This window comes from Microcaecilia unicolor, chromosome 1 (genome assembly GCF_901765095.1).
Source record: "Microcaecilia unicolor chromosome 1, aMicUni1.1, whole genome shotgun sequence".
NCBI classification, from domain to species: domain Eukaryota; kingdom Metazoa; phylum Chordata; class Amphibia; order Gymnophiona; family Siphonopidae; genus Microcaecilia; species Microcaecilia unicolor.
In genome coordinates this window covers 35,337,798-35,350,510 of record NC_044031.1, presented here as the reverse complement: position 1 = coordinate 35,350,510, position 12,713 = coordinate 35,337,798, and the positions used below count along the sequence as shown (strand labels likewise).

The following is a 12,713-nucleotide window of genomic DNA, read 5'->3' as shown; positions in this document are numbered from 1 at the left end:
TAGTAGTATTAGTAGTAGGGGATGGGGAGTGGCTGGACAATGAGGGGAAGAGAGGGGAGATGCTGAACCAAGGGGAGAGAAAGATAAGACAGATGTGATGCTGGACAAGAGGTTTGAGAGTGAGGGAAAGCAGGCATGGTGGATATGTGGAAGTTAGCAAGGATGTGAGTGAGAAAAGGATGGAAAAAAGATTGGGAGACGTGGTAAAAATAGAGACTGGGTGGGGGTAAGAGATAGAAAAAAAAAAGGAACGGAGAGAATAAGCAGCAGGGAAGGGAGCTAGGGCTGGTGAATGGATAACAGATGAGGACTGGAGTGGGGATGCTTTCAGAGGATGGATTCATGGTAATAGGGAGTGAGTGAAAGAAAGAAAGAGAAGGGAATAAGGCTGTGTAAGGAAAAATAGGAAAGCTAAGGAGGCAAGAATAGGAAGGTGGGCTGGGAAGGAGGTGAGAGAAGATAGGTGAAAGGTAAAGAAGGAGATTAAGAGCTGGAAGATAAGGCAGAAAAGAAAGAAACAGAGGAAAGAGCTGAAAAGGAAACTATCGGCAGTGAGCTGAGATCCTGGGGAACCGGGTTCAATTCCCTCTGCAGCTTTGTGTGATCCTGGTTAAGTCGCTTAGCCTTCCATGGCCCCAGGTACAATATACTAATTAGAATGTGAGCCCATCTAGGACAGTGCAAGTACCTGTTCAATTTTATGTAAATCACCTTGATTATTCTTGCTTGAAAAAGAGGCAGGGAATTGGAAGAGAAAGAGGAGATGTTGGACTGAGGGGAAGGGTTAAGAGCGGGAACGGGGACATGTAGGACCATAGGGGTGAAGGGGGATGGGAACTTTTGGGATACAAGGGGTGGCAAAAAGGAGTGATAGTAGCATAGAAGGGGGAAAGAAGAGTTCTCAATGCTCCCCTCTGTCGCCTCTCACTTCCCCTCTTCCATACAGTCCATCTCCCCTCTCTCTCTTTCCCTTCTGGTCAGACCAGCAGAAACACTCTCTTCCTCCTCATCTAGCATCTCCACTCCACTCCCCCTTGGTTTGATATGAGCGAAAGCAGAGTGCAGACACATAAAACTCAAAGCACTGGATTTCAGATGTACTGATTTTGGTAAAATGGGAGAATATCTGAAGCTGATGGAAGGGGTAGGCATGGGTCAAGTGGAAGTGCACTGGTCCAATGCTATAAATATGGCAACTGACCTTTACACAAGGAAAGTAAACAAAAACAAGAGAAACAGGAAGCCAATATGGTTCTCCAAACATGTGGCTGAAAAAATAAGCGCAAAAGAGGCTTCATTCAAGAAATTCAGAAGAACGCAGCAGGAGGATCAAGGAAAAGATTAAACTCAAAGAAGAAAATAAGAAAATACAGCTAGCGAAAGTGCAGGCAGAGGAAAACAAGGCTAAAGCTGTAAAGAGGTGACAAGACCTTTTTCAGATATATTGGGGAAAGGAGTAAAGATAGGAATGGAATTGTAAGACTGAAAGATGCTGAGAATCGCTAGGTGGAGAGTGATGAGGATAAAATGAATGTGCTAAACAACTACTTCTCTTCGGTGTTCACAGAAGAAAATCCCGGAGAAGGTCCGCGGTTGGCTGCCGAGAGTATATCTGGGAATGAAAGGGATATTGCACCGTTCGTGGAAAAAAGCATTTATAAACAGCTGGAAAATCTGAAAGTAGACAAAGCTATGGGGATACATCCCAGGATACAGGGAGTTCAGAGAAGTCCTGGCGGGACATCCTAAGAATTTAACAGATCTTTATAGACGAGAGAGGTTCCACAGGATTGGAGATGAATGGATGTTGTCCCCCTACACAAAAGTGGAGACAGGGAAGATCTGGGAAACAACAAGCCAGTAAGTCTCACGTTGGCGGTAGGGAAAATAATGGAGTTGCTGCCGAAGGAAAATATAATTAACTTTCTAGAAACCAACGGGTTACAGGACCCAAGACATGCTGCCAAACAATCTGATTGACTTCTTTGACTGGGTGACATAAGCGTTGCCATACTGGGACAGACTGAAGGTCCATCAAGCCCAGCATCCTGTCTCCAACAGTGGCCAATCCAGGTCACAAGTACCTGATAAGATCCCAAAAAAGTATAATACATCTTTATGCTGCTTATCCTAGAAATAACTTGAATAATTTTAAACCGTCACTCTGTCCCATGAAACAAAATATCAAAAAATATACACAGAATGTGTAAATGCAAATATGATGATCTTAAGGGCTGTTAGACTAAAGTGAGGAAGAGTCTCATATGTAATACACGATAATATTTCTTTCACTCAACAGGTGAATCAATTACACGTGTTCATGTCTTAATCATTGACTCAGCCTCCACCATCCCAATTATACTAGCAAACAAATGACTTGCACAACTTTTTAAATGTACTTCTCAATGATGCACACTGCACTTATCTTAGGCAGGTTGGTGCACTCTTAAAACCCCGACAGGTCCCCGTTTCGTATTGACTTTGTCAAGGGGGAGTGACACTAATTCCGATTACTGCCCCAGGCTTCTAAGTGTGCTGGCTTATTCTAATGGGGCAGTAATCGGAATGAGTAGACGTGAATTGCTTGTATACTCTTTCCAAAAATACTTGGAGGCATGCAATGAAGCTACAAAGCAGTAAATTTAAAACAAATTGGAGAAAATATTTCTTAACTCAACGTGTAATTAAACTTCAGTCTTTCCTCATAGCGAAGTCGTCTCATCCCCTTTATCATTTTCATTGCCCTTCTCTGTACCTTTTCTAATTCCACTATATCTTTTTTGAGATGCGGTGACCAGAATTGAACACAATATTTGAGGTGAGGTCTAACCATGGAGTGATACAAAGGCATTATAACATCCTCATTTTTGTTTTCCATTCCTTTCCTAATAATACCTAACATTCTATTTGCTTTCTTAACCACCACACACTGAGCACACTGAGTGTTTCAACGTATCATCAATGATGACACCTAGATCCCTTTCCTGGTCGGTGACTCCTAACATGGAACCTTGCATTACATAGCTATAATTCGGGTTCCTCTTTCCCACATGCATCACTTTGCACTTGCTCACATTAAACGTCATCTGCCATTTAGACGCCCAGGGGCTCATTTTCAAAGCACTTAGACTTACAAACTTCCATAGGTTACTATGGAACTTTGTAAGTCTAAGTGCTTTGAAAATACACCTCCCAGTCTCCCAAGGTCCTCTTGTAATTTTTCACAATCCTCTTGAGATTTAACAACTTTGAATAACTTTGTGTCGTCAGCAAATTTAATTACCTCACTAGTTATTCCAATCTCTAGATCATTTATAAATATGTTAAAAAGCAGCGGTCCCAGCACAAACCCCTGGGGAACCCCACTAACTACCCTTCTCCATTGAGAATACTGACCATTTAACCCTACGCTCTGTTTTCTATCTTTTAACCAGTTTTTAATCCACAATAGGACACTACATCCTATCCCGTGACTTTCCAATTTCCTCTGGAGTCTTTCATGAGGTACTTTGTCAAATGCCTTTTGAAAATCCAGATACACAATATCAACCAGCTCACCTTTATCCGCATATTTGTTCACCCCTTCAAAGAAATGTAATAGATTGGTGAGGCAAGATTTCCCTTCACTAAATCCATGTTGGCTTTGTCTCATTAATCCAAGCTTTTGAATATGCTCAGTAATTTTGTTCTTTATAATAGTCTCTACCATTTTGCCCGGCACTGACATCAGGCTCACCGGTCTATAATTTCCTGGATCTCCTCTAGAACCATTTAAAAAAATTGGCATTACATTGGCCAATCTTCTGGTACCACGCTCAATTTTAAAGATAAATGACATATTACTAATAGTTCCACAAGTTCATTTTTCAATTCTATCAGTACTCTGGGATGAATACCATCCAGTCCAGGAGATTTGCTACTCTTCAATTTGTCAAATTGTCCCATTACATCCTCTAGGTTTACAGAAATTTCATTCAATTTCTCCGACTCGTCAGCTTTGAATACCATTTCTGGCACCAGTATCTCTCCCAAATCTTCCTTGGTGAAGACCAAAGCAAAGAATTCATTTAATCTCTTTGCTATGGCTTCGTCTTCCCCGAGTGCCCCTGTTACCCCTTGGTCATCTAGCGGTCCAACCGATTCTTTTGCCAGCTTCTTGATTTTAATATAATTAAAATCATTTTTACTACGTGTTTTTGCCTCCAACGCAATCTTTTTTCAAAGTCCCTATTTGCTTTACTTATCAGCGCTTTACATTTGACTTGACATTTCATATTATTTTCAGTCGGTTCCTTCTTCCATTTTCTGAAGGATTTTCTTTTAGCTCTATTAGCTTCCTTCACCTCACTTTTTAATCATGTCGGTTGTCATTTGGTCTTCCGTCCTCCTTTTTTAATACACAGAATATATTTGGCCTGGGCTTCCAGGATGGTATTTTTGAACAGCATCCACGCCTGATGTAAAGTTTTGACCTTCACAGTTGCTCCTCTAAGTTTTTTTTTCTCACCATTCTTCTCATTTTATCATAGTCTCCTTTTTGAAAGTTAAACGCTAACGTAATGGATTTCCTGTGTATACTTACTCCAAAGCCAATATCAAATCTGATCACATTATGATCACTGTTATCAAGGGAACCCCACCACCATTACCTCCTGCACCAGATCAAGTGCTCCACTAAGGACTAGGTCTAGAATTTTTCCTTCTCTTGTCGGCTCCTGTACCAGCTGCTCCATAAAGCAGTCCTTGATTTCGTCAAGGAATTTTACCTCCCTAGCGTGTCCCGATGTTACATTTACCCAGTCAATATCGGGGTAATTGAAATCACCATTATTGTGTTGCCCAGTTTGTTAGCCTCCGTAATTTCCGATAACATTTCTACATCCATCCGTTCATCCTGGCCAGGCGGATGGTAGTACACTCCTGTCACTATCCTTTTCCCCTTTACACATGGCATTTCAATCCATAGGGATTCCAAGATGTGTTTTGTTTCCTGCAGATACAATGATACCCCCTCCACCAATTCGATCCACCCTATCACTACGATATAATTTGTACCCTAGTATGACAGTGTCCCACTGGTTATCCTCCTTCCACCAGGTCTCAGAGATGCCTATTATACCTGTTTCATTTAGTGCAATATATTCTAACTCTCCCATCTTATTTCTTAGGCTTCTGGCATTCACATATTGACATTTCAAACTAAGTTTCTTGTTCCTATTTACATCTTGCTCAGTACATGACAGTGTTAATTTGCAATCTTTTGTCTGATTTTTATTTAAGGACACCTGATCTACTATGGTCTCTTTTGCAACCTTGCTATCAGGATACCCTATCTTCCCCATCTCCCGGATATGCACTCTAAACTTAGTCTACTTGGATTTCAGTACAGCCTTTGATATGGTTCCTAACAGAAGACTCATAAGCTGAGAGGACTGTTCTTAGGGCCCAAAGTGCTGAACTGGATTGGAAACTGGTTGACCATAAGGCAGCAGATGATGGTGGTAAACGGAATCTGCTCAGAGGAAAGGAAGGTGAGCAGTGGAGTGCCTCAGGGGTCAGTGTTGGGGCTCATTCTGTTTAATATATTTGTGAGAGACATTGCTGAAGGGTTAAAAGCAAAAGTTTGCCTTCTTGTGGATGACACAAAGATAGCCAATAAAGTGGATACCCCCGGTGGGAGTAGAAACCAAGAGAAGAGATCTCTGAGAATTAGAAGAATGGTCAGAAGTCTGGCAGTTAAAATTCAATGCGAAGAAGTACAAAGTGATGTAATTGAGGTGTGGAAATCCAAAAGAGACGCACCAGATAGGAGGAGAGAGATTGGTAAGCTCAGCTCAGAAGAGAGACCTTGAGGTGATGCAAAAGTGGAGTGCAGATGTACAAAACTCAAAGCACTGGATTTCAGATGTACAGATTTTGGTAAAATGGGGGAATACCTGAAGAAGAAGCTGATGGCATGGGTAGGCACTGTTGAAGTGGAACAGCAGTGGTCCAAGCTGATAGCTACTATAAATATGGGGATCTCAAGGTAAGGAAACAATGCAACAAGGTGGTGGCCACAGCCAGGATGCTAGGCTGCATAGAGAAGTTATAACCAGCATGGGATAAACATAAAGGAATTCTGTTCAGAAGGAATGGATCCTCAGGAGCTTAGCCGAGATTGGGTGGCAGAGCCGGTAGTGGGAGGTGGGGATAGTGCTGGGCAGACTTATAAGGTCTGTGCCAGAACCGGTGGTGGGAGGCGGGGCTGGTGGTTGGGGAACGGGGATAGTGCTGGGCAGACTTATACGGTCTGTGCCCTGAAAAAGACAGGTACAAATCAAGGTAAGGTATACACAAAAAGTGGCACATATAAGTTTATCTTGTTGGCCAGACTGGATGGACCGTGCAGGTCTTTTTCTGCCGTCATCCTCTATGTTACTACGTAGAAGAAAGGAGGTGTTGATGCCTCTGTACAAGTCATCGGTGAGGCTCCACTGGAGTACTCTGTTCAGTTTTGGACGCTGTATCTTGCTAAGGATGTAAAAAGAAGCAGTTCAAAGAAAAGTGATGACAAACGAGGAGAAACTTGATGACCTGAACATGTATACCCTGGAGAAAAGAAGAAATAGGGGTGATATAGACGTTCAAATATTTGAAATGTATTAATTCACAAACCTTTTCCAGAGACAGCAAGGAGGAAGAACTAGAGAACATGAATTGAGGTTGAAGGGGGGTCCAACTCAGGAATAATGTCAGGAAGTATTTTTTCACTGACAGAGTGGTAGATACCCGGAATGCCCTCTCTTGGGAGGTGGTGGTGATGAAAACGGTAACGGAATTAAAAAATGTTTGGGATAAACAAAGGAAAAATGTTGGGATTTTCTGTTTGAAAATATGTGATAAGGACATTCTTGTGATGAAAATGTCCAAAATATGGATGGCAAAAAACAGGCATAAAAACATCTGTCTGGCATCATTTGTACAAAAACGGCCACAAAGATGTCCCTGCAGAGCAGAGGGGCTGCCTAGGGGTCAGTGCAGTTGACTTGGGACCCAGGTACTAATCCCACCTTAATTCCATGTTACTGTGAGTCCTCCAGGAACAAATAAAAAATCTACTCTACCTACAGGTAAACCACCACGATAGCTATCATGCTTGCAGGTGTATTATAAATGCAAGTACAGTAAGTACTTCCATATTCCAGAAGGGCTCACTTATTTCTACAGAAAAGAGTTAAAGTGGGAATGAAACCCAGGTCCTGTTGTTCAAAGCCCACTGAACTGACCACTAGGCTACTCCTTACACTTACTTGTTTCTTTATTAGGAATGGCCATAACACTTGAAGTGGTCATAGGGCCTGGCATACACCGTCACTTTCACTTCTTATGAGGGTTGGGGGAGGCCAGTAACCACTGGGAGAGGAAGGAGGGTGGTCATGCCTTCATCTCACCACTGATCATATCAGGGGCATATCTGAACTTCAACGGTAGGGGAGGCCAGATCCGAGGTGAGGGGGCACATTTTAGCCCCCCCCGCCCCCCGCTGAAGACGACGACACCACCCCCACCCCCGCCAACACCACCACCTCCAACTACTTCAACCCCCCCTCTCGCCAAAGACGACGACACCACCACCCGCCCGACGATGACACCACCACCTGGCTCCAACTACTTTGTACCCCCTCCTCCCGCCTCACCTCCCTTTGCTGGCGGGAGGAGGGGGTACAAAGTAGTTGGAGCCAGGTGGTGGTGTCGTCGTCGGGCGGGTGGTGGTGTCGTCTTTGGTGAGAGGGGGGGTTGAAGTAGTTGGAGGTGGTGGTGTTGGCGGGGGTGGGGGTGGTGTCGTCACAAACCAAACCCAAACGAAGGAAGGAGACTTTGGCTGGCGGGGGTTGGGGTCCCCCGCCAGCAAAGGGAGGGTGAGGTGTGACGGCAGAGTGACGGCGGGAGGAGGGGGAGGGTTGAGAGGGTCGTCAGTAGGGGTGTCCAGGAGCAAATCTACGGGGGCCAGGCCCCCATAGCAGATACGCCCCTGGATCATCTGCTCAGTCAGAGCAACTTTTTGTATCCTGGAGATGTTTGAAACAGGTCTAGATAAGAACATCCTAATTATTTTGCCTTGGACAATACTTCCCATTCCATTATCGCTGAAAGACGTCCTAATTTTAGGCCCACCCTATTCCCACCCAAAGCATGTCTCCAACACAACCCCCTTGCTCTTTGGACGAATTGCAGTGGAAAACATCCAAATTCTACCTTTTGAAAATTGCAATTTGGTCATTTTCGGCTATTTTGAGATGTCCATCTGCTTCAAAAATGAGTGCTCTAGAGTGACACCTTGCAGGGTACAGATCTTCTCAGTCACTGGATTCATAAATTCTTTAACTGCAATAGTGATCTTATATGTGAAAACAGTGGTCACATTTGTAGTGGCCAACATATGACAGCTATTTAATCTTTATGGATTTCTTCACTAACAGATCAGAGAGACATGATTCTTTTTTCATGTGAATGCTATATTTATTTTTTCCACAAACACAAATGGGATAAATTAATAACTGGGTCACTTTGTGAAGTCTGCTTTTAAGATAGCATCACAATGTCTGGTTTTCCTGCATCAAGTTCTTATTGGTTTTGAAATGTCTTTAGTAATCATATCTTCTTTTATTTACTTTAATTCTGTCAGGATCGCGATTCTACTGTTTTTCTGACACAGCAAACAGTTTTAGGGATTACAGAATTTTCAATAGATGAGAGGAGCTTTGTATACAAGCTTTCTGACATCAGCAATCACAGCCAGCAAGAAGATACAATACCATTTTTTTTATGCCGTCAACCATTTTGTCAGTGGTCCACTGTACTGTGCTACAAGTTTCACTCTCTCTTCTTTAAGTTTACTTCGCCTCTTTTTAACTATGTCAGATTTTGATCAACTTGTAGTCTATAGAGTACCTATCTCTATTTCCCACTGTATTTGTGCATTAGCTTACCTGGGCTGATTCGTTAAAAGAGATTTGCCTCACCTATTTCACAATTTTTGTTGCGTCTTTCTTTGTTCAGTGGGTCAACACTGCATATATCATAACAAGAACAAATTTCACCCTTATGCCAAAAATATGTTGGAGACGCTCTCAGCCAGTGTGTGATCTCTGGTGACGTGTTAAGTATTCCTTCAAACTGAAGGTTTTATCACATTTAGAACAAGAAAAAGGTTTCACCCCTGTCTGGGTTCTCTGATGGGTTCTCTGGTGGATTGAGAGCGATGGCTTCCAACTGTAGCTTTTACCACACTCAGTACAAGAAAACGGTTTCAGTCCTGTATGGATTCTATGGTGAATTGAAAGTGATGTCTTCCGACTGAAGTTTTTACCACACTCAGTACACGAAAATGGTTTCAATCCTGTATGGATTCTTTGGTGGCGTGTTAGACCTAACTTGTGACTGAAGCTTTTATCACACTCAGTACATATATAAGGTTTTAGCCCTGTATGGACTGTTTGGTGACGTGTTAGGTCTAACTTGTGACTGAAGCTTTTATTGCACTCAGTACAGAGATAAGGTTTCAGCCCCGTATGTATTCTTTGGTGGCGTGTTAGATTTTCCTTGTGACTCAAGCTTTTACCACACTCAGTACAAGTAAACAGTTTCAATCCTATATGAATTCTTTGGTGGATCGAAAGGGATGTTTTCCGTCTATAGCTTTTTCCACACTCAGTACATGTAAATGGTTTTATCGCTGTGTGGATTTTCTCATGTCTTTTGAGATCTCCCTTATGCCGAAAGGTTTTACTACACTCAGTACAAGTGAATGGTTTCATTCTTACGTGGGTACTCTGGTGACGTGCTAGATAGCCCTTCAAAATGAAGCTCTTACTGCATACAGTGCAAGTAAATGGTTTTCGTCCTATGTGACTTCTTTGGTGGTTGTTGAGAGAGACCTTCTGACTAAAGTTCTTACCACACTCAGTACAAATGAATGGTTTTATTTTACTGTGGAATCTTTGGTGGAATGTTAGATGTTTCTTCTGACTGAATTGTTTCTCACACTCTGTACATGTAAACGGTTTCACTGTTGAATGGATTTTCTTGTGGACTATGATCTCGGTGTTTTGACTGTATCTTTTACTACCTTCAGTGAATGTAAATAGTTTCTCTCCTTTGTGGATTTTATGATGTTGAATTAGTTCTCTCTTCTTAATTAAACCTTTCTGGCACTCAGAACGGCTAAAAGGTCTCTCTACCCTACACGTTTTCTTTTGTTCCTGTAGTTCTTCCTTCTCAGTTAAGGATTTCCCACAGTCTGTATATATACGTGGTCTTTCTTCAGCATCAGATTTTTGCTGAGATATCTGTGTTTCAGGATCCCTGAGGAATATCTCGCACACATCACATAAACATCTTTGTTCTGTTCTCTGATTTCTCTGCTCTTCCCCTAGATGTGTGACATTATTGGCACTTTGCTGAAACAACAATATGTTTCCTGTTGGATTGTTTTGCTGCTTTTCTGAGATGAATTGATTCTTACACTTTGTTCCCCAACAAGAACAGATAGAAATTTCCTCTTTGTCTCTTTTTGATAACATCTTGTCCCCTTCTGGATTCTCACTCAGCTCCCAATGATGTCTCCCTCCATTATTGCTTCCGCGATCAGCATCTTCTAGATAAAACAAACATTAGTCATTATTAGAGGAGAGGGTCAGTTTAACCCATTTCAAATCTCACAGCTGCTCCTTGTGATCTTAGGCAAGTCATTTAACCCTCCACTGCCTCAGGTACAAACTTACGGGCCTTTTCACTAAGTTGCGGTAAGAAATCATTTGAGCTTACCGCACCTTAAAATGGCCTACCGCATTCCGCAGTAAGTTTTCCATGCGCAATGTTCAAATTTAAAATATATTCTTTAGCTCTGGGGGTGGAGTGGGCGCAGCTATGCTAATCAGTTAGTACAGGATTAGCTTCCGAGTTTATACCGCCTACAAAATAGATGTCAGTAACTGCTGATGTGCTGCTAATGGGAAAATTAGTGCGTGGCCATTACTGCAGAACTGTAAAAATGAGCCACTTACTGGCAGCGCTAAAAGTGGCCCTAGCGCCCGGGAAAGCCCCGAACCGAGGCTAGTGCAGGCCACATTTTAGAGCTGCTTAGTAAAAGGGCCCCTTAGACTGTAATCCCTCTGGAGACATGGAAATACCTAGTGTAAATTACATTGAGCTACTCCTTAAAAACATGTAAACTAAAGCCTAATAAATAAGCCCTATTTTCTTCTAAATGGTATAGTGTGAAATGTTGCAGAGCAAAAAAAATAGAGCACATTCCAACAACAACAAGAAAAAGTAGAAACCTAGAAGGGAGTTGGATAATAATGTGTGTGACTGCTGGGCAGACTGGATGGACCGTTCAGGCCTTTATCTGTCATCATTAACTATCAGGGCACAAACAGATGTCCAAATCTCTCTATATAAAAAGCACCTCCACATATCACTTTAGACTTTGATGTTTTGACGGCCAGGATATGGAGTTTGGCGGGTAGTGCAGGGCTTAGAGAGTGCCAATATCGTATTCTCCATAGGGCCTATTTAACGAAGGCTCAGATATTCAAGATGGGGGGAATTTCTACGCCTTTATGTGGGAAATGTGGGAGGGCTCCAGGATCTCTTTTTCATTGTTTGTGGAGCTGCTATAAAGTGAGACATTTTTGGGACTCCATTGCTCACTATCTGGCGGATCTTTTGGACTCGAGAATCATGTGCTCTCCGATGGGAATTTTGTTAGACAAATATGAAGCTTTCCTTTTACAGGGGGGGCTCGGCCCGTCAATTGGTTCAGAAGGCCTTTTTGATTGGTAAGAGGCTAATACTGAGCCAGTGGGTGGCGGAGACCCCTCCGGACTTCTAGTATTGGCGAAACAAACTACATGAGTTTATGTTGTTTGAGAGGAGAGGTGTGGGCAGCTCCCCTGGGCGGCGGAGGCGATTTCTAGATATTTGGGGGCCATATATTCACAGTCTGTCTCCTAAAGGGCGGAGTTTAGTGGTGAACTCCCTTTAGATATATATTGAGGTGGGTCCATCCTTTGTGGTAGAAGTTGGAAGTCTGGATATCTCTCAACAAGGGGAGGGGGGTAGGTGGGGGGGGGGGGGGGGAGGGAAGGATTTTACTGTTTGTTTTACTGTTCTAATTTTTGATAACATTCTGTTCCTTACTAAATTTCGAGAGTGGTGGAAGTTTGATATGGGTGGGGGGAACATACGAGTTCAAAGTAGACTGTTTTAGAATGTTGGCAGGGGGGGAGGGGGGTTCTATACTAAAACATTGATGATAATGCTCTATGTGAGGGGTTTTTTGTTTTTTTTTCTTGAGCTGTGAATGTGTTCATTATCAGAGCTACATTATGTTTTTCTGGGTACTGTTATCTGTATAATATCATCAATAAAAATTGTTGAAACATAAAACGCACCTCCAACGTTCTATTGAAGCCTCACTTTTCCCAACGTTCTAAAAATGAGGCGGTGTAGATCGATGCTCCTCCATGACTGTATGCCATGCCCTCGCGTCACAACGTGATGACGTTGAGGGCGGAGCACTTACACTCAACGAATAGCATCGCCCACCCGTTCCTACCCGAAAAAAAGGGACGTCAGACGGATCGCAAACGAGCAGAAAGGGAGGACTACCATCACCCCGCCCTCGCGTCACAACGCAGCCAGACTGAACGTCGGAGGGGAGGGTG

The 12,713-nt window shown here is 42.8% G+C and overlaps 1 protein-coding gene and 1 pseudogene across 1 annotated transcript in view; one reads left to right on the top strand and one right to left on the bottom strand.

Annotated features, from left to right (window-relative positions):
* LOC115465113 overlaps window positions 1-12,713 on the top strand; it is a 500,577-nt pseudogene that overhangs the window by 314,281 nt on the left and 173,583 nt on the right.
* LOC115460042 (zinc finger protein 84-like) overlaps window positions 1-12,713 on the bottom strand; it is a 99,188-nt gene that overhangs the window by 42,322 nt on the left and 44,153 nt on the right. Inside the window, exon 4 of the mRNA XM_030189898.1 lies at window positions 9,117-10,639. Coding sequence (XP_030045758.1) covers window positions 9,117-10,639 — 1,523 coding nt within the window. The remainder of the gene's footprint in view (window positions 1-9,116; window positions 10,640-12,713) is intronic.